Source organism: Aricia agestis, chromosome 6, assembly GCF_905147365.1.
Source record: "Aricia agestis chromosome 6, ilAriAges1.1, whole genome shotgun sequence".
Lineage (NCBI taxonomy): Eukaryota > Metazoa > Arthropoda > Insecta > Lepidoptera > Lycaenidae > Aricia > Aricia agestis.
In genome coordinates, this window is record NC_056411.1 from 8,487,142 (window position 1) to 8,508,892 (window position 21,751).

The window sequence follows — 21,751 nt, forward strand, 5'->3', positions numbered from 1 at the left end:
ATAGTAATGGTATAGCACTTGACTAGGTAGTAACTACTTTTTTTACGTCCGTGGTAGTAACTAGTAAGTATAGTATCATTTATCATTTATGAATTGCTATTTTTGGTGCATAAAAGTGAAAGTGTGTCCGTCTGTCAGTTACCTCTTCACGCCCAAACCACTGAACCGATTTTGATGAAATTTTGTATGGATATACTAGTTAGTTGGAGTCTCGGGAAAGGACATAAGATAGTATTAACGTCTGTTTATCATTATATACTTTGCAAAATAGTAAATCTAGAATAATTATTCGCCTTACTTGCTGTCTCAATGCAGTGCTGCGCGGCGCAGTGACCTAAAACTAGAAAGGTATCCTTTAGCGTCAGTTAGCATTCTACGGATTTTTTCGATCCATATTATTATGATTTTCGAAACGGGTTTATGTCCTAAACTGTTTTTGTACTTAAATTATATTCAATAAATCTCTGTATTTATTTTAATGTTATGTTTGTCTAGGTTTATTTTGAAACTTGTCTCAAACAAAAGGCAAACTGATGGCGGGCATCAGTGACTTTTATGTTTCACTGCTGTCATGTATCACACGTCTCTTTTTACCACGCAGTGTTACTGATAGTGACATCTCTCTTGCTCAGGCCTTTGTTTCTCTATTCCGCTAGGTATATTAACTTTATGGTTTTATCATTGTTTCTAGCTTCCAAAGCTACCTATAGGCTATAATATATTACCTATGGACCAGTGCTAGCTTCAAAAGGCAATAATGTTTTTTTTATTGGCGACACTGTTTTTTTTCTTCAATTACATGCCCTTCTATAGTCTGTCAAGAAAGTGAAGAAATTAAAAAGTGGCAATATCGTAGTGTCATCCCTTTTTTCGGAGCAAAGGACTCGTTTCCAGGTCCCAATAAATTAAATTAAAAAAACCCTTTTTCTTGATGACACGACGATGTTGCCACTTTTTAATTTCTTCACTTTCTTGACAGACTATAGAAGGGCATGTAATTGAAAAAAAAACAGTGTTGCCAATAAAAAAAACATTATTGCCTTTTGAAGCTAGCACTGGTCCATAGGTTTCTGGTCAGTAGGGCTTTTTAACCATGGCCTGTGAAGTAAAATATGGCGGGAAACATTTTTTTTTCGTGAAAAGTTTACAAAATTTAAAGTTGTTTTTCCAGATTATCGTCAAGTCGAAAGTCTAGTAAATGTCTAAAAAAGTAGTCAGTAAAGTCAACGAAACAAGTCAGTTGTTTTAGTAAAGTGGTAGACCCTTTACTAAAACTTTCGATGGAGTTTTGGAGGGAACACAAAATGGCACGTTTCTTGAAGTTGTATCACTTGTCCACACTTGTGCACGACATCGAATATTTAATGGTTAACCCATATAGACCCGCCGTGCCCAAACGAGGACACTTTTAAAATTACTTAATTTTTTTCTCTTTCAAGTTTATACTTATTTTTATTTTAAGTGACAATTTGCTAAAAGTGTATTTTTTTATTCCTAGAAGATACAAATAATATAAAAATAGTTCACAGTGTTTCATAATGATTTTTCTGAAGCTGTTTCTAACATCCGAAATGACGCCAAGTTAGTATTTTAATTTTTAAGTTTTTCTTTTAGGCATTCATATTTTTTTACTTGAAATAGCTCATTACACTATAACCTATATAATAACCTATATAATATAATATATAAAAATATACATATAAGTGTGAAAAGCTTTAGTCTTTATAAGATTAGGAGTAGTTTTATACAAGTGTCCCTATTTGGGGCCAATGGGCACATTGGATGTAAATTATTCCAATTTTGGTCCACCGATCAATTTCGTATAATCAATGAACTGAAGGGTATTCAATAGCTATGACTAATACTATGGACTTCAGGAAGTTGCTATGATTGAAGATGACAGTGGAAAGATATATTTAGTTGTATTTCCTTCGCAACCATGTGTCTCTTTACCAGTTTTTCACTACTCCAAGGGGTAGCTGGCTATTGTGCAACTGATACTGTTGGCCAAGGCAGTACATAAAAGTGTCCTCTCGTATCCGTCAAGGACATGAAAAAAAAAGAAAACGACGAGTTTGACTACCGTTTCGACCAACTGAATTAGAATTTGTTTTACATCGGCTGGATTATAATATCTATGTGATCGCGGGAAGCCATTACAGCGTTTTTCTTCTGGGAATAATAAACAGATGTATTACTGTTGAAAGAATGTGGACGTTAGCTTTCTACATTTTTATCAAAGCTATAACAAGGATATGCGTGGGTTCAAGTCAACTGTTCAATCGATTTTCTCGCACTGTTATACGAAACAAAAATTGGCGGTAACTGGTAGATACTGTTTACGCACATGCTGGATGTAGCAGTGGCAAACGCATGGCGGCTGCATCGTCAAAGTAATAAAAACAAGAATTAAATCAGCTCCAATTTTGGCGGCATTTGGTCGTCATTACTTGAGACAACAAGCGGTAGAATCCTGCAACCAGCAATACATATCTGTACTGCCAAACCTGCACCATGAAGGGTCATTTTCCCGAAAAACTGTTCCAACAATCGCGTTGTTCTGGTGAGCTAGCCTAACGTCATGAAAAAGGTCAAAGACAATTTGAGAAATGTGTGAAAACTACATTCATAAAATATGTATCGAAAATTTTCACACCGTATGATCCCATTGGCCCCATTTGAGGACGGCAATTTTTTTAAAATAAGAATTAAAAAATATATAAGTTCTTTTATGTTTTCCTAATAATATTATTGGTTTCTATAAATTAATAAAGAAATTTCATATTTTAAATGGCTCAGTTTCATTTGGGTCTAAATGGGTTAATATTCTGCCAACATTACACATTAAAAACCGAAATAACACAATTTTAGGAAAATAACACAATTTAAACACAACGAAACTCCCCTTCTTCTTTTAAAAATGAACGTGGCGACAAAAGGAACTGATTGACCTCCATTATACAAGTACGCTGGACTTATGATACCCACCTGCTTTTTCAACTAAATCTGACGTAAAAATGACGCTAACATCAGATTTAGTTCTCTTCCCCCGCATTGGGGGCGCTGATTCCGCTTCAAATAGGCATAAAAAGCAGGTGGGGCCGTGGGTTGTACATTGAGGTACTATAGACTGGAGCGAGCCTTATATCGTTGTATAAGCGTCAAAAGCGTGTAATGTTATGTCCTACTTACTAGGACATAACAAAGGAGTCGGTCTGCATATTTCATGTAATAAAAGTGTTAATAAAGGTTTTTAGTGAACATTTAATGCCAGATATTGTTGAGTTTTGTGGTTCCGCTAAATAATAAACCATAAGAATTATTAATTGATGTTACATTTTAGCACTAATGCCTTATATAGCACGAATAAGGGATGAATAAACTTATAAATTATCTTTTAAGCTTACAAAAATACCGATTGAAAAGCCCAAAAACCGTCGTTCAAAACATACGTATTTAATGTTAAATCCACGTGTTTGAAGCATTCTTTGACCATTCTTATGGTTTATTATTTAGCGGAACCATAAAACTCAACAATATCTGGCATTAAATGTTCACTAAAAACCATTATTAACACTTTTATTACATGAAATATGCAGACCGACTCCTTTGTTATGTCCTAGTAAGTAGGACATAACATTACATGCTTTTGACGCTTATACACCGATATAAGGCTCTCTCCAGTCTATAGTACCTCAATGGTGCTGCCATCATACCTCAGAACAGGGAAATAAGGAGAAGTGTCATGTAGCGCCGTTTATATGGAAACCCATAAACTTATAATATAGGTACTGTCGTATAGACCACCTGACAGCCCGAAAATGCATGAGCATTTTTGATCTGTCAATGTGTGCGTGTGCTAGTGATGTATATTTTACTATCGATAGTATAGTATTTTGCTATCGATAGTTTAGTCTGTTCGAGTTATTTTACCTGAGTTTCTATAAGAAATAAATAATATGCAACTTTGACAGATTTTGTATTTCAAATTAGGTATCGTAAATTTTAATTGGCAAAAAGGTGACGATTGAAAAGTAGATACACATTTTCGTTTGGAATGATTTTTCAATCGTCATTCGTCGGATATGTTATGACTTATGACATGAGATTCTTATAGGGGTTAATAATATACACATAACACATTATAAAGTTACTTATTTATTACTCAGGTAAAATCTATCTGGTAAATCAGCCCTTACATTGCTGCATTGAAAGTAAACGTTGAAAGTAAACAACACACATAGTATATTATATTTTATTCTTAAATTAAATACATATCATAAAATATCATAATACTTTTGGGAGTGCCTCCGCTGCCGGCGCCGGCTCCCAAAAATATCAGTAATGGGAACTACGGTAAGTATACTGCCGGCAGCCGAGATATAAAACAACGACTGCCGGCGCTGGCACTCAAAATGGGAGCCGGTGATAATGCGTAAAGCGCTAGGTTCCAGTGCCGATACACAAATTTGAAAAATAAATTATAATTATAATCTCAATTTATATATTCGACTTTTAAAGGTGAAGGTTTGGTACCTAAATAGGTACCAAACCTTCACCTTCACCAAACTAAAATATCCACAGCCGAACAAATGTTCGGCTGTGGATATTTTAGTTTTTTGTGATGCATTTTCTTAGCTTAGCTTTACCTTAGCTATCTTTTTTTCAGCTACCATAAAGTAAGATTTTGCACCACAGCTACTGTAATAAACTCTGTGGTATACTTCCGAAGGTACTGAACAGAACTTCAGATTCCTTATACATGTTAGAGAGTTTCAGCGTTGTTTAAAGAAGCAAAGATATTGTCTTTAAATGCTACTATACAGATCACATTTATCAGCATCTTTATCATCACCACCATTAACCCATCCAAGATTCAAGCCCCATACGAACACCGGTGATCGCGACAACAATAGAATACAATAGCATTTCCGAGAATCCCCGATCGAAGGATTCAAATAATTATGCATCCTTACAATTATTATGACCTTATTATTTGTACTTTTCATAGTCATTTAGCTCAAGTCTGATGTTTTTGATCATTATTCTGTTTGACAAGCGATGTTTGCCGAATAGGCGCCGGCACTCTATTCGGCAAACATCGCGTGACTTCGGCAAACTTCGGAGTTCGGAAAACGGCGCTGGCAGCCATTTTGGCAACCGGCGCCGGCAGCGGAGGCACTCCCTAATACTTTTTATTACAATCATTTTTAACCGACTTTAAGGAGGAGGTTAGACGTTCGGCTGTGGATATAATATTTTTTATGTATGTTCAACGATTACTCCGCCGTTTGTGAACCGATTTGCAGGTAAAGACAATAGTAATATTATACTTAAATGAACTAAAAAGTATTAAATAATCCTTATCCTGTATTTTTTTTTTTTAATAAAATAAGGGGGCAAATAGTACGGTACTTACCTAAGTCAAGACGAATGGTGTAAGAAAATAGCCAATAAAATATTTAATTTAGCCAATTGAAATGCGCAACAAATCAATATAATATATTCAATTGGCTAAATTAAATATTTTATTGGCTATTTTCTTACACCATATAATTATTCAATATTCCTGTACCAGTGGGAATCCTCCCGCTCAGTATATTACATTACGATGTCTCGCCTTCTTCACTTTAACTCGACCTCATTTGAACGAGTAATTTGCCCAAATTTTTATAACTGAAATTATACAAAACATGTTAACATTCCAAGCGATTTGATTGTCAAACCGAATGAAAGTGAACGAGCAAACGGGTCACCTGATGGAAAGCAACTTCCGTCGCCCATTGACACTCGCAGCATCAGAAAAGCTGCAGGTGCGTTGCCGGCCTTTTAAGAGGGAATTGGGTAATAGTGGAGGGTAGGGATGGGAAGGGAAGGGAATAGGGGAGGGTAGGGAAGGGATTAGGGTAGGGGATTGGGCCTCCGGTAAACTCACTCACTCTGCGAAACACAGCGCAAGCACTGTTTCACGCCGGTTTTCTGCGAGAACGTGGTATTTCTCCGGTCAAACCGGCCCATTCGTGCCGAAGCATGGCTCTCCCACGTATAATGTATTCAGTATTTCTGTTCTCAATCTTCATAATTTTGAAGTCGGTACCAGTCCTATTAAGTATAATATAAGTTGCACTTATACGTATTCTGTCAGAGAATTACTGTCTATTATATTATTGAAAGCTGCATTCAATGAGTATTAGATTCAAGTGACTGATCTGTGAAACCTTGATTTTATACTAGGTATGTCAAAAGATAATTATTACTTAAAAATAATCGTTAAAATAAGATAATATGTCCTTTTTAAGGTGATAAATATAAAGGTAAATGATTTTTATTTTAGTTTTATGTTATTGTAAAATATCGATAAGCATATCGATAAATTTGATTCAAGCACTAGCGTATACAGGGTGTAACAAAAATAAGTGATAATACTTTAGGGTGTGTACGTGTTTCTTGTAGAGAGCACTGTGAAAGTAGCAGCGCTGAAAGACCATATTTTTTTTTCATTTTTGTATGGGGAAACTCGTGTCGCTCGGGCCCTTACCCATACAAAAGTGAAAAAAAAAATTCGTCTTTCAGAGCTGCTACTTTCACAGTGAACTCTCTACAAGGAACACGTACACGCCCTAAAGTAGTATCACTTATTTTTGTTACACACTGTATGTAAAAAATTTTAATGAAAAATTTTTCTTCAAAATTTGTGTAATATGAGAACAATAGTAACTTTAGTTACGCAAACTATGAAAGTAAAAGGGAGGATTCACAATATTTTATTTGAAATAGAGAGCTAAAGACAGAATAGAGCAAAAATAAACACATCGTAGCAATTAGGATATGAAGATTAATTACGGGTGAAATGTATATTTTTCAGGATTATTCCTATGATTTACACTGCAATCACTCACAGCACAAGTTATTATTGTTATATATAATAGTATTTGTTGAAAATGACATACGATTTAAATAATAAATTGCAAATACCGAAAGAGCATAAAAACGATTGACGACTTTTGACGACCTGTCAAATAAAAGTTGTTACAATTTTCATTAGACTGCCTCTCTCTTTTCATCTTGTTATAATTCCACCCATAAAGGATTTTCTTCTCTCTCGCACTCTTTGTTGGTCTATGGCATTATAAGTTTATGTGGAAACCTATGTCGCCGACTTCAATGACACTATATTGTCAGAATAGTGTCAACGGTACACGGTCTAGTGATGTCCGGTCTATCTACGGTGTCGATTAATTATTATTACGACGATATCGATGTATTTTGGTAGGTATTTAAATACTATTAAAAGAATGAAAGTGATAAATAATTAATATTACTGAGTCTAACAAAAATAACTTAAAGGCCGAAAGGGGTTGAAATCATCCATGATTACGAAAAACTTTTACTATGGGACCAACTCAATTCGGCAAAATAATCTGTTCTGGCAAAATCGTATCTAGGCAATAGATAAACATTCATAATATTATATAACCAGATGTTAAGCTGGAAAAAGACAAATATGTAGAGTCTGCGAAAACCGCATTCAAATCGGATCAGTAGTTTTCGTGTGATGCTGGAACAAACATACAGACAGACAGACAGACACGAAAAACTAGCCACAGTTTTGGCTTCTATAAATGCGATGTAGTAACATCCCCCACTTATTATTTTTTGAATATCTTTAAGAAGGAAAAAAAGGGACCCTATTCGTAAGACTGTCTTATTGTCTGTCTCGGCTGTATATCTCAATAACCGCTACTCTTCTGCAATTTTCACAGATTATGTATGTCTGTTACCGATAAAATAACAGATACTAAAACAAATTAAATTTAGTATTTTTCCCACACAACAAACGTGATTTTTTTGCTATTTTTTGCTCGATATCAATAATGGCAACAGGTACTAGGTAGGCACTTGAAAAGTACAAAATACTCCATTGTATTTATACTTTAACAATTAATAGTAAAATTAAATTAAACTAAATAATTAAGGATTCGTACAAAAACATTATTTGCCTAATTTTGCTCTATTATGATACCTTTCGTGCGCGAAATCAACTCGCACTTGGCCGATTTTTTCATACATTTCTCTTTGAATTTTGCGTCTTTGGGAAAACTGAAATAGGACTAAAAGCGATGAAGGTAATAATTCTTCAAAGATGCACTAATTATTGTAAGTTATTATATGAGTAAGCATTAAGCACCACTTCTTTCGACTATAAAATAAAACTTCCGCATATTTATAATAAATTTAGACCTTCCCCGCGGCTTCACCCCCGTAAATTAGGAATTTCAAAGACAAAATATGAGCCCACAAAAATAGCCTATGACATCATGTGGTCTACTTTTTATTTATGCCAAACAACATAAAAATTGCTGGATGGTGCGTGAAATAAGTCCTTTCAAATAATTTTCCCCGTTCATTCCACATTTTCCTCTGTTTCTTGGCTATGAGCTCTCTAACTCTGAAAGAATACTTCAAAATTTCAAATCGGACTAGTAGTTCCTGAGATTAGCCCGTTTAAACAAACAAACTCTTCAGCTTTATAATATGAATGTAGATAATAACGCAACCGCATAAAAAATGTCGATAAAAATATCGATACCAAAATCTGCATCACACCACATCACTAGTGCCTTAGTTTGATAGTTCACGCAGAGTAGACAGAATTTCACGGAACATTTTTCGTGAAGAATAATTGATTTTTAAATTAAAAAGTCGTATAAATTACAGTAGGCTGTGATAGGTGATCCCGCTATTTTTGAAATTCACAGTATCGCTGCAATTTTTGTAGGTAATTATAGCACTAGTCAGCATTTTGTTCGCAATTTACGGCGTAGGTAGTGAAAACGTGTTTGCCGTGGAATGATTGACATACGACTGACAATTTGTGCCCATATGGGCAGGATTTGACGACATGTGACAAGCTCTATAACATATCTCTTACTTCTAAAATCTGTGCATCATACAAATACGGGAGTTTTGCCGGAAATGTGAAAGAGTGATGTTGTGTTTTTGTATTATTTTCCTAAAATTGTGTTATCTGGGTTTTTAATAATATTGGTAGGATAATAATTAACCATTAGATATATTCGTTAACGTGAAACGTGCTATTTTGTGTTCCCTCCAAAATTACATGGAAAGTTTCAGTAAAGCCTCTACCACTTTAATACTGAATCGACCGACTGGACATGGTTAACTAGCCGAAGTGCCATAAGAAAAAAAATCTTACAAAAAACGTCATTTTTGACAGTGACATTTACACATTTACTTGACATTTGACACTTGACAGGCATAAGTCATAACAGCTGCTGACGACAACAATCGTGCAAAATCGTGCACAAAATACATTAATTGCAAAATCCAGTAAATTAAAATTTAAAAACAATATTTTAAGATTCGTAAAACTTAAATTCTCTCCATACCTTTTTACCGAAACTGTTTTTTTAGAAAAATGGATTGTGAAAACACTATTACTTCTGCACTGGAAAAGAACAAAAACCTTTCGTTTTTTAGTAAATGTAGATTATGTGTAGAAAATGAGGGATTTGCTGTGATATCTAGCTTAACTAATTTATGTAACAACATTTATACACATATAGGGATTATGGTACGATTTTGCTGTCAAATAATACAAATTCTTATTAGTTTTTGACTATTCTACCAGCTTATTGCATCAGTTTCGTCACAACTCAAATTTTTATAACTTTAGGTATATGTCCCTAATTGGAATGAATAACTGGCTAGGCAATTTAGTACACACTCAGAAAATGTATTCCGAATATGAGCATAAATAGCCTTCACCTATAACCTTCTTTCTTTTTGTAGGTACAAGAATCAGATGATCTACCAAATAAAATTTGTCATACTTGTTATAAAATAGTTGTTGATTTTGTCGAGCTTACATCAAAAGCCAGCAAAAATGAGGTTTACTTAAAAAGTCTATTCGGTGATAACAACAAAAAGGAGAGAAAAGGAGAGGTATTTGAATAAAAAACAACACATTTTATAATATTATTATAAAATGTATTAACTATTAGTATTTCCTATCTAACTTTTATTGTTCATTAACTAAATTTAATTATCATTCCAGAATATTATATATATTTTAATAATTCCAGAATATAGTTGACTCAACAAGTCAAATAGATGAAATAACAGAAGATTTGATTAGCTGTTCAGAGTCCAATGTAACCAAAATAACAGTGAGAAAAGACCTTTATGAATCATCTCCACCAAGTGTTAAGGTACTCTTAAATTTATATTCTGTTATGCACAACAAGTGCCAAATGATTTCAGTAGTCCCAACTCACAGTACATCATGGCATAACTAGTGCTGTAGTAATTGGTACTTAATCTAATGAAGTAACAACATTTTTTTATGATATTTTAGGAGGAAAACCTAGACCTAAAGATCAAACCAGTGACACACAGTGAACAGACATGGGAATGTGATGTAAGTAAACAACTGTTACATCTGTGGTTTGTAAAAATATGTACAAAGCATTATTTAAACATTTTGATAAAATATAACAATCACGTAAAAGAGGTGTTTCAGTTCCTTAATAGTTTATTTCTCATTCCAGATATGTTCAAAAATATTCAAAACACGGAAACAGCACATGCTGCACCTGAGATGTCACAAAAAGAACTTTCCATGTCCAATAAACATATGTGGAAAGAAGTTTGCAACGAAAGGTGATCTGGACAAACACATTAGGTGCCACACAGGTGAAAGACCATTTCAATGTGATGAGTGCAAAAAATCTTTTACACAGAGAGGGTCACTTAAAGCACATAAAATAAGTGTGCATAATATGGCAACTTAGCAGGAGTTAATTTAAAAAGACCCAAAAGGTAAAGGGTGGTAAGGATGTTACAATGTGTATTTAAATATTTAATTCTGTTAAAAAATAAACACACATTTCAGTACATGAGTACATTAATGGTTTTAACATGCCTATTGCATTAAACTCATAATAAAGCTAATACTTTTTTTTTGTTTTGAGTTGTTGAAACTGTTTTTTTTTAAGTTTTTTTTTATATTGTGTACTTAGCGTAGTACTAAAAATCCACAATATGATCTCAATGGAGTGGACAGATGAGGCAGCTTAAAATGTTGCATCATACACAATATTTATTTATTAAATCGACAGTCCTTTAATTAATTTGATATCAAGCATGGATCTCAGGCACCTATCAGACAGACAGCAGTCAAGCATTCAAGCAGTCAGTTTTTCGTTCTTTGTGTTGTACATTATATAGATATGCTCAGTGCTCACACTGGGGGTGTTCTGGCTTCTTACTGTATAGGAATGACAGAACAATGCCGGACCGCCCTGTATCTGATAGGTATCTCAGGTTTTCATGTTGTATATTTTTCTAAGATGAATTATGGTAGTGACCTAGGTCATAAGTCCCTGTTTCAATGTTTTTTTTTTAGTAATTAAGTAGGTACCTTAATTTTTTTTTTTTTAAATAAAACAATATTGTTTTTCTAAGTTTTATTAAATAAACACATTTTATGTACAGTGTTAAAAATATTTGATTACCCCTATAATTAAATAATATTCAACTAAGGGTCAATTTATGTCCAGATTATGAGCAGAGTCGAAGCGCAGCGAAGCGAATTCCCAAAAACTGTACACAGAAGCTTCAACCTTAACTCAAGAACGTAACGCACACATTACTTCTGCGAGATCAACCAGCGAATTCGCGCAGATGCGCCCGACGCGCGCGCGTCTCTTAAAATTCTCAGATGTAATGTGTGCGTTAACGCTTTGGAGTTAAGGTTGGATTTGCTATGTTCAGTTTTGATACTTGCGCTAATATAAATTGACCCTAACAATCACTGTTTAACAAATAAAAGTTTCTTTAAATTATTTCTCTTCATAAAAGTTATAGAATATTACATGTGTCTGAAATTAAATAAACAATCTCTTATTGCCTATTTCATTCAATGTGCTAAGTCTCACAACAGCTGTAACTGTAAATACCACACGTTTTGATGATTTTGTAAAAGTCACACACTCAACAATCAGTTATATTATTAATCTATAAAGTACTTTACTCCATTGTTTTGGTACTTGTAGTTATCTGAAATCACGCTAACTCAGATAACGATTTACTAGTGTGTATTAAAACATTTGTAATGGTCAAAATTAAGACACAAGTAACAAAATAAGTAAGTATAACATATTTAAATATTTTAGAGTACCTTAAAAACTATTATCACTTATAATTTCGGATTATATTAATGGAACGCGTAGAACAACAACAGGAATGTACAGACAGCTACGACTATCCCCAATATGAGTGAGTCGCGCCGTTTGCGCGCGTTGATCCGGTATATCAGGCTGTTTAACATTGGAAATCTGAAAATAAGGCAAGGAAATAATTAAATTTGATAATCCAATGGCTTAGAGCTCCAACGCGGGAATCGAGCCCACGACCTCCGAGTCAAGAACCGCGCTCTATACCACTAGACCACGGAGGCGTTTCCTAATTAGCTAGTCTGGTTTTAGTGAACCCATCATCAAGAAAATCATCCTTGCTAGCAACGCCATTAATTTCTCCCATGGTTTAGAGATTTTTCGTCATTCAAATGTTCAAACTTTGAAGCCCTTTCATTTGCTATACAATGTTTCAAAATGCTAGGTACGATATGGCCTTCCTTTAAATAAGAAATAAATAATATTAGAAATATTCTGATATTATAACTAAACTAGCTGTCCCGGCAAACATTGTTTTGCCTTAATATAAAGTATTTCGTCCATATTAGCTATTTTATTTTATTTTCGTTTATTGGGGTCTGCAAACAGTCTTACATAAATATTAGTAAAGTAAAGTACCTATGCAATTATAATATTTACTAAATGTAAAACCAACGGCGGTGACCACACATGAATAATTTAGTATAGGAAAAAATATAATTAATACTAGCTGTTTGACCGAGCTTTGCTCGGTATTCGATAAAACACGAATAAAATGACATTTTCTAAAAATGATTCCTAGCTATACTGTACTCGGCGAAACATGGCGGTAGCGGTCATTGACTCCCTGTCAAAAACTTGTCATTTTCTATACAAAGCCGCGATTGACAACATCTGACACTTCATTGCCAATCGCGGTTTATATAGAAAATGACAAGTTTTTGACAGGGACTCGATGACCGCTACCGCCACGTTTCGCCGAGCACAGTATAAGATCGATTTATCGCACCCGAAACCCCCTATACTATACTAAATTTCATGAAAATCGTTGGAGCCGATTCCGAGATTAAAATTATATACATACAAAAATTGCTCGTTTAAACATATACGATAAGGGTATATTTGTGTGTCAATCGTGTGTTAAGTGTGTTTGTTAATAATAGTAATAGTAGTAAAATTAAATTTAGTATAATTGTAAGTGTAATGTTTGTATAATTATTTATTGAAGAGGAATGCAAGGTTTTAATTATTTATAATATGTAAATTTTTAAGTCTATCGATAAGAATTTTTTTATATCTGGCATGTTAGAGAGCAAATATATCTATATCATCATTCATCATTGAAGTGACTAAATAAGTATGTCACCATGGCAATGTCCATCGCCATCCCATCGAACAAACAATGGTAGCCGTCAGTCTGGAATTGTAATAATTTACTATTATTTATTGAACAAATGCACTTATCAATATAAAAAGTAGCCAGTAGCCAATTCTCAGACCTACTGAATATGCATATAAAATTTGGTAAAAATCAGTAAAGCTGTTTCGGAGGAGTACGGTAGATGACATGTCCCGGCAAACATTGTTTTGCCATAAAATGATTTTCCCTGTTTTCCTGCTTTTCTCTTGAAGTTTTTTCTGAATTTTTTTTTTCTATAAACCTCACGGAGCCCGAGACCTTTCCAACAAATGCAAAACCGTGGTAATTGGTTTGTGCATTCTGGAGATATAGCGTCAGAAAGGAAAACCTGACTTATTTTTATATATTAGATTACCTGTTTGTGATATCATTAAATCTTGTCTGCATTCTTTTGAAGGCTTGTCTCTGTGATGTTAGATGCTCACGAGCTTCCATTGCTATGTTTATCTGCTCATCCACTAATATGTGAGAACTGAAATATTTTTCATACTTAGTAAAGTAACATAACAATGCAAAACATATAATGTTAGTAAAATTCAATGACTACAAAAGATATATTTTCAATCATATTATTATGATATTATGTATTTTAATAAATGTAACCAAAATATTATGTAAATAGTAAACACCTCTCAACTCAATACACACAAACCATTCAACCCCAAGACTATGTAAATTTAATATATACCTATTACTTGTACATAAATACATATTATATAAAAAAATTAATCCCTCCTGCATGCTTAGCATGGCCACTAAAAGGGTTTTATCCTGCAGGAAAATAGAAAAAGTGACGTGAGTGACTGAATGTAATTTTATCCTTAAAATCTGTCAGAATTTCAATATTCTTCAGCATTTTTTGTATGGTAATAATTATTCTAAACCTGCTATTGCAAATCTGTATAGTACTTGTAAGCTCATTTTGAATTTACTACCTGTGCAAGTGATTAGCTTCTTTGGCATATTGATCTCGTCGGCTGAGGCCTGCCGATGCACCAGGTGGGGGGCTTCCACCTCTCAGGAGTTCTTCCCTCTCTCGCCGTGCATTTACTCGAGCTGATGTTCTTTGGAATTCCTGTTGATAGTCCTGTAACATACATTTTCATAGATACATTATTTCTATATTTTATTATCACCAAATGACAGACACTCTTTAAAATATTATGAATTGCACAAAGTACAAAGTAAAATATTTTTCTTACCATTAAAATCTCTCTATGTCTTTTGAGAGTGTGTAAGGTGGCAGTACCAGTTGGGGCTAGATCAGCCATTTTGTCATTGATGGCAGACAACTGAAAATAGAATATAAAGATTTATTTCTTGTTATTGAAGGATAGCCTGTATCTCAGTAATCCCATGCATCTATGATAGGTACATGGAATCCCTTAATATATCACATAGGGTGTTTTCCAATAAGAGCATTATAGCGCATTATGCGGCATAATACTTAACGTTGAATGTTTCAACAACAACACCGGTTCGCACAATCGAGCACTATCAAAAGTAGTGCTTTTGGTATGGCATTTGAATGTTACCTCCGGATTTGGGAGGGTGGAGGGGGAGGTACCTTCCCGAGATAATTAATTTCGAAATTAATCATCTCGTTGGCGGAAAATCGCTGCCGCTTGTTTAAAAAAAAGGTCACCAGAATCGTAAAATCGCTGCCGCTTGTTACAAAAAGGTCACCAGAATCGCTATGCTTATTAAAAAAGGTCATATTTTGATACCGGAGAGGGGGGGGGGGTCCCCCCGGTATCCGTGGTTAAGTAGGCCCTCTGTTAAGTCTTTCATTAATAATGAGATGAAATAAAATGAAGTGTACATAGAAATATTTATTTACACTTAAGAATTACCTATCTAATTGTTTTTACAGCACCAAAACATAACACACAACTTACGAGGCGGGGTGCCATCGAAATTGTCATATATACGTAATACCCAAAATCATTTTGTCATACGGAAATATTTAACATGTTTGAGTTATTTTTCAGTAATTACCTAGGTTCCTGCACAAAAATTTACTACAAAATATTTAAACTAAAAAATATCTTAGTCTTTAAATATTTACTACCAAATATGTACAAACACAACATGTATTTGTACATATTTGGTAGTAAAAATGGTAGCTACACAATATGTATTAAACATCTTAACATCTTTCGTACAAGAAAATGATTTTGGTATTACATATGAGAATTTCGATGGCACCTGGCCTCTTAAAGGCGAAGCCAAACGAGTGTAATTTGTGAGTCGCAGAATTTCGGTTTGGCAGAATTCCGTTATTTTGTGAGTATATATGATATATTTTTGTATTAAAAGATATTTGCGCAACTGAAATTCTGTGTGTACGTTCCATTCCAAGCCAAGAAAAAGTAACAATTCTACTTGAAAAACACATTCCTTTCCACGTTTAAAAAAATGCAATTTAAAAAAAAACTAGTATTCTCCGTGGGGTGAGAGGGGTATCAACCCCGACATATTACAACAACAATCTATTTAAAAAACCGGAGGTAAGGTTCTAATCCCAATCCATGCTTTTGCTTGATGCGTGCAATGGATACCAACTCTGACAGAAAAGTAGTTTCAGCATAATTTGACATTAAGCGCCACTGAGTTGTATTATGCTCTCTAATTGGAAAACTGGGCATGTGTTTATCAAGAAGTGTGTTTTGTCTTCATGCTAAAATTATCTTGAACCGCTGAACAGATTTGCATGATTAAATTGTATAGTGGTGTTTATGTTATCAGAATAGACTAAATATTTTTTATGGAAGCAAAGGCACAATAATTTTATCCCAGATGCAAATCTCGTACATAATATAATATTCACTTATTTTAAGATAAGAGGGTGTGAAACTTGGGCTCTTACTGCAGTCCTAAGATCTTAGCTCGCTAGGTGCCAAAGAGCTATGGAAAGGAGTATGACCGGACATAGGAGGCAGGATAGAGTGAGGAATATTGATCTTCGTACCAAAACAGGAATCACTGATATCCTAACTCGCATCGATCAGCAGAAATGGCGTTGGACTGGCCACATGTTACGGGACACAAAAGGAAAATGGAGCAGAGAGGTGACAGAGTGGTACCCAAGGGATGGTAGAAGAAACCAAGGAAGACAAAACCAAAGATGGGAAGATGAGCTAAAACTTACAGCGGGTCCAAACTGGAGACGGGTTGCAAGAGATAGAAAGCAGTGGAAGTCGTTGGGGGAGGCCTATGCCGGGAGGCACACTGTGTTAAGAGATCTGATTTAAAATATTTAAAACATTTAAACCACAAAATTATGTCAATATGCAGAATAAAGGGCTTTTTATTTTATTTATTTATTTTAAGATAGACTATAAAATTGTATTTACTAACCTTTGTAAGCAATTGCTGCAGTTCCATTGACAAAGTTTCAAACATCTCATCACTATTAATGAGTGGCACATTTTCTGAACTCAAACTAGATGCGCCGGAGCTTACTCCCAATTTACTAAATGCGACCAATTTGACGTCAATATCGTTCTCAAGATGACGTGCCTGCTTTCTCACTTCTATTTAACAAAAGATATAAATATTAACACCCAATTATTATGAATATTCTTCATGGCAAGATAGGTCATATTACACAGATTCAATTACTTTAAAGCTAATGTCCTTAGTTCTTATTTATAAATATATAATTGCCGGTTGAAAATAATTATAAAAGTTTACCTTCCCATGGTGAAGTGGATAAGTTTGCCATTATACTTCGTTTACACTTTGTATAACACTAATTGAGGTGGAATTTGCAAACGTTTGGTTTTCATTAAACTTATACCGAATACCGAATTAAGAATTTTCTTTTGTTACAAAATATGTATTATTTACTAAAATCTAAAAACACTGATGTGGAGAAAGTTAAATGTCAAAGCTAGGTAGGCAGTTGTCACTTGGTTGTCATGAGACAATTCAGAACTGTCAAAATAGTTCTTCTACTTCCTATTAAAATAGGGTAATATGTGGTCACGGAGCTAATACTAAGAGGAGGTGTTGTAATCAAGTTTCCTTATGAAACGACGCGTGACAATTTGCGGGGTGAGGGGGTGTCAAGCTCCGCCCACTTATCAATATTTCATCTATCGGCTAAAAGCAAAACTACTAGCTTAGGTCGATGTTGATGTTACTACGTAGTTCAACTATCTTACACTAGATGTCGTTTTGTCTTGAATATTATGGGATGTACTACGGCCCTGGATATTTTTTACGTTTCAAATAGTTATCATAGGTGACGACAGATGGCAGTTTATAAGTAATAAAATAATAAAAGCTATATAATCACGGTTTTAGCTATTAAATGTGTTTAAGAATAAGTGTATAACGGTTTTCAGTATTCAAGTATGATTATTGTAATCAACTTATGCAAAACTATACGCATTTACGTCTGTATTATCTTTCAAAAGTTTGGCCACCTAGTGTCAAGTAGTAATAAAAATAAAAGTAGTATAATTAACGCTGAAAGCTGAAATGTTGTAGAACTTTTATATTTAAATTACATTTAAAATTATTTCCAAATGAAATTTGATGGTATTTATATTATCAGAACGTCTGTCTGAGTGTTTTCGACATTGTAAAACACAAAACTTCATCCTTTCCTTGTTAAATACGCAGAAAACACCAATTTATTGAGAGTCTCGTTACGTGTGCACCTGACAAACGCTGAAAGTGTACTGACTTAAGCCCTGTTCACAATGATGACGTTAGGACCTAGTTGAAAATCACAGTGAACAGTTGCTTAGGCCAGCTCCTCTTTGTATGAGCTCCGTGTATGTGATTTCTTATTTCATGGGTAATTTATGGTAATACCGTTGGGAAAAATTTTATAGATCCAAAAAACATGCAAAAAACAGATGCCTTTGCCTAAGCCCTAAGTTTCTTGTCTTGGCCAAAAAAGGCTTAGTCTATGGGCTCATGGCTGTATGGGCGACGCTCCCTTTGCTTGTCCCGACCGGGACGAAATAAAAAAAAAGTCTATGGTCTCAACTCTCAACCATAACCCTGTACTGCTCAGTGTATATTATGTCTATGATAATGCTAAAGACCCATATACTTAATCTTCATGTCCTAATTGCTACGATGTGTTTATTTTCGCTCTATTCTGTCTTTAGTTCTCTATTTCAAATAAAATATTATGAATCCTCCCTTTTACTTTCATATTTTGCGTAACTAAAGGTACTATTGTTCTTATATTACACAAATTTTGAAGAAAAATTTTTCATCAAAATTTTTTACATATACGCTAGTGCTTGAATCAAATTTATCGATATGCTTATCGATATTTTACAATAACATAAAACTAAAATTAAAAATCATTTACCCTTTATATTTATCACCTTAAGCCCGGTCGCACATTATCCGAAATTTCTGATCAGAAAAATTCGGACGCCCGGCGGAACGCACTCTGTTCATACATTTTGTTGTAGACCCATCATACTAAAAGAATTTCTGACGTGTCAAAATGTATGAGCGGGGCGGGGCGTCCGAATTTTAGTGATCAGAAATTCGGAAAATGTGCGGCCGGACTAAAAAGGACATATTATCTTATTTTAACTAATAGTATATTATAATATAGCTAATACCTAACTAATAAGCTAATAACTACTATAATATAGAGTGACTCTAAAACTAGATGAAGGTTTATATTTATATATCATAATCATTTGTTTTACAGATTCCCTCAAGATCCTCTAATATGAGGAAAATGGCTGAAATTAATTGGGCGTGTTGACATTTCATTGAAATTTTTTAAAGAAAAAGTAGAATAAATACTATTTTGGTTAAAAGAGCTATCCCAACTTTATTTGTGCCAGTAAGTTTGACATACTGTTGCACTTGTTACTAGAGCAATTATTAAAAATAAGCAACTATAAGCAATTATTGCTTTTTAGTTCATTTAAGATTATACTTAAATGAACTAAAAAGTATTAAATAATCCTTATTCTGTACTCAATCTTCATAATTTTGAAGTCGGTACCAGTCCTAAGTATATAAGTTGCTGTTATACCTATTCTGTCAGAGAACTGGCGATTAAGTTAGCTGGTACCGATTGCAAAATAATGAAGATTGAGAACAGAATTAATACTGAGTACAGAATAAGAATTATTTAATACGTTCATTTAAGTATAATATTACTATTGTCATTACCTTGGAACTCGGTTTTAATTTTTTATTTAAAAATAATAATTTTACTCTTTTTAGCTGTACTTACAGTTGGTGTTTTAAAAAATCAAAATCAAAATTGCTTTATTTCTGAACAAATCTAAAATAAAATATATTTTCAGAATACATGGTGCCTACCACCGATTCGGGAACTAAGCCGACGAGAAGAACCGGCGTAAAAAACTCGCACGGGGCCCACTTTCTACCAAAAAAGTGAGAAAAAAAATAATCTTTTATAATAAAATTTACAATGCTGTAACTAAAAATTATACAATGTAAACATAGATAGATAAATAATAATTGTAAGTCATGTAGAAGTAGCCTTGCAAGCAGTCATTCAGCATTCTACTCCCAAGATGTGCCATCGTTTATGAAATCATTTTGGCTTTGGCACTAAACGTTCTTTGACTACTTTTTTAAATTTATTAATCGAAAGATTTTAAACGTTTTCTGGGACCATATGTTCCCATTTGAATATCAAGGAGTCACCTCGATTTCTCATTGTTTCCATCACCATACCACCACTTTTGTGAACATGATACCTACTCGGAACAATACAATGTACAACAAAATAAAAAATTTGAAAATCAGTTCATAAACGGCGGAGTAATCGTTGAACATACATAAAAAATATATCCACAGGCGAACGTCTAGACTCCTCCTTTTTGGAAGTCGGTTCAAAATAATTGTAATAAAAATATTATGATATTTTATAATATGTATTTAATTTAAGAATAAAATATAATATACTATGTGTGTTGTTTACTTCCAACGTTTACTTTCAATGTAATTTTTTGTTCATTCTTAGTTAGACTAGTTACAATTCATATTAGACTACTGTTTTGTATTGCCATGTCAACATCATTTTAACTGTTGTGTGTTTTTTTGTTTTTTTTTCTTGTAATATAGTGTGGTGTAATGTCCAAAGTTCATGAATAAATGTTTTATTATTATTATTATTATGATTTACCAGATAGATTTTACCTGAGTAATAAATAAGTAACTTTATAATGTGTTAAGTGTATATTATTTACCCCTATAAGAACCTCATATCATAACATATCCGACGATTGAAAAATCATTCCAAAAGAAAATGTGTATCTACTTATCAATCGTCACCTTTTTTTGCCAATTAAAATTTATGATACCTAATTTGAAATACAAATCTGTCAAAGTTGCATATTATTTATTTCTTATAGAAACTCAGGTAAAATAACTCGAACGGACTAAACTATCGATAGCAAAATACTATACTATCGATAGTAAAATATACATCACTAGCACACGCACACATTGACAGATCGAAAATGGTCACGCATTTTCGAGTTGTCAGGTGGTCTATACGACAGTATATATTAATTACCTGTGAAATGTACATTTTTAGGATTATTCTTATGATTTACACTGCAAACAATTACAGCACAAGTCAACATTTTTAAATATAATAATATTTATTAAAAATAACAAACAAATTGAACAATATATTGGAAATACCGAAAGGGCATAAAAACGACTGACGACTTTTGACGACCTGTCAAATAAAAGTGGTTACAATTTTTATTAGACTGCCTCTCTCTTTTCATCTTGTTATAATTCCATAAAGGATTTTCTTCTCTCTCGCACTCTTTATTGGTCTTTAGCATTATAGGTTTATGGTATATATTAAATCTATGCATAAAACTGTTATAAAACGTAGTGATTAAATTCTCTTTGACTGTAATGACATTTGACAAAATGCCATGCTATGATGCCAAATGGCGGCAGAATGACAGTTGACACACGCGTTCGACGGGGGTGAGCGGGTAGAGGGCAGGGTAGTAAAATGCATATACATAATTTTGCGTTCCAGTCTCCAGATGACGTTAATTTTGACCAAAACGCTCAAAACGTCCCCTTCTGCCGTTCCCTTTGGCGACCGGGGTCGTTTTGATCGAGGCTATGACGTCACTCATGA

At 33.8% G+C, this 21,751-nt stretch overlaps 2 protein-coding genes across 2 annotated transcripts; one reads left to right on the top strand and one right to left on the bottom strand.

The window, feature by feature from the left end:
• Positions 1 to 9,368: 9,368 nt before the first annotated feature.
• Positions 9,369 to 11,435, top strand: LOC121727782 (zinc finger protein 271-like). The gene is made up of 5 exons (XM_042115774.1): positions 9,369 to 9,595; positions 9,814 to 9,966; positions 10,107 to 10,232; positions 10,379 to 10,441; positions 10,572 to 11,435. The coding sequence occupies exons 1-5, from the start codon at positions 9,440 to 9,442 to the stop codon at positions 10,812 to 10,814; spliced, it is 741 nt and encodes a 246-aa protein (XP_041971708.1). The 5' UTR covers positions 9,369 to 9,439; the 3' UTR covers positions 10,815 to 11,435.
• A 388-nt stretch (positions 11,436 to 11,823) lies between these two features.
• On the bottom strand, positions 11,824 to 17,515 carry LOC121727914 (Golgi SNAP receptor complex member 1). Its single transcript, XM_042115971.1, has 6 exons — positions 17,314 to 17,515; positions 16,978 to 17,153; positions 14,820 to 14,909; positions 14,553 to 14,704; positions 13,973 to 14,089; positions 11,824 to 12,359 (listed from the first exon to the last, which is right to left on the bottom strand). The coding sequence occupies exons 1-6, from the start codon at positions 17,342 to 17,344 to the stop codon at positions 12,239 to 12,241; spliced, it is 687 nt and encodes a 228-aa protein (XP_041971905.1). The 5' UTR covers positions 17,345 to 17,515; the 3' UTR covers positions 11,824 to 12,238.
• Positions 17,516 to 21,751: the final 4,236 nt, after the last annotated feature.

Excerpts from the sequence above, each read along its gene's own strand:
- LOC121727782 (XM_042115774.1), top strand. The coding sequence starts at position 9,440 with ATGGATTGTGAAAACACTATTACTTCTGCACTGGAAAAGAACAAAAAC. Across the intron at positions 9,967-10,106 it reads AAAAGGAGAGAAAAGGAGAG|AATATAGTTGACTCAACAAG; the intron begins GTATTTGAATAA and ends TAATAATTCCAG. Across the intron at positions 10,233-10,378 it reads CATCTCCACCAAGTGTTAAG|GAGGAAAACCTAGACCTAAA; the intron begins GTACTCTTAAAT and ends ATGATATTTTAG.
- LOC121727914 (XM_042115971.1), bottom strand. The coding sequence starts at position 17,344 with ATGGCAAACTTATCCACTTCACCATGGGAAG. Across the intron at positions 14,910-16,977 it reads TGCAGCAATTGCTTACAAAG|TTGTCTGCCATCAATGACAA; the intron begins GTTAGTAAATAC and ends TTCTATTTTCAG. Across the intron at positions 14,090-14,552 it reads GAAGCTAATCACTTGCACAG|TTCTCACATATTAGTGGATG; the intron begins GTAGTAAATTCA and ends AAAATATTTCAG.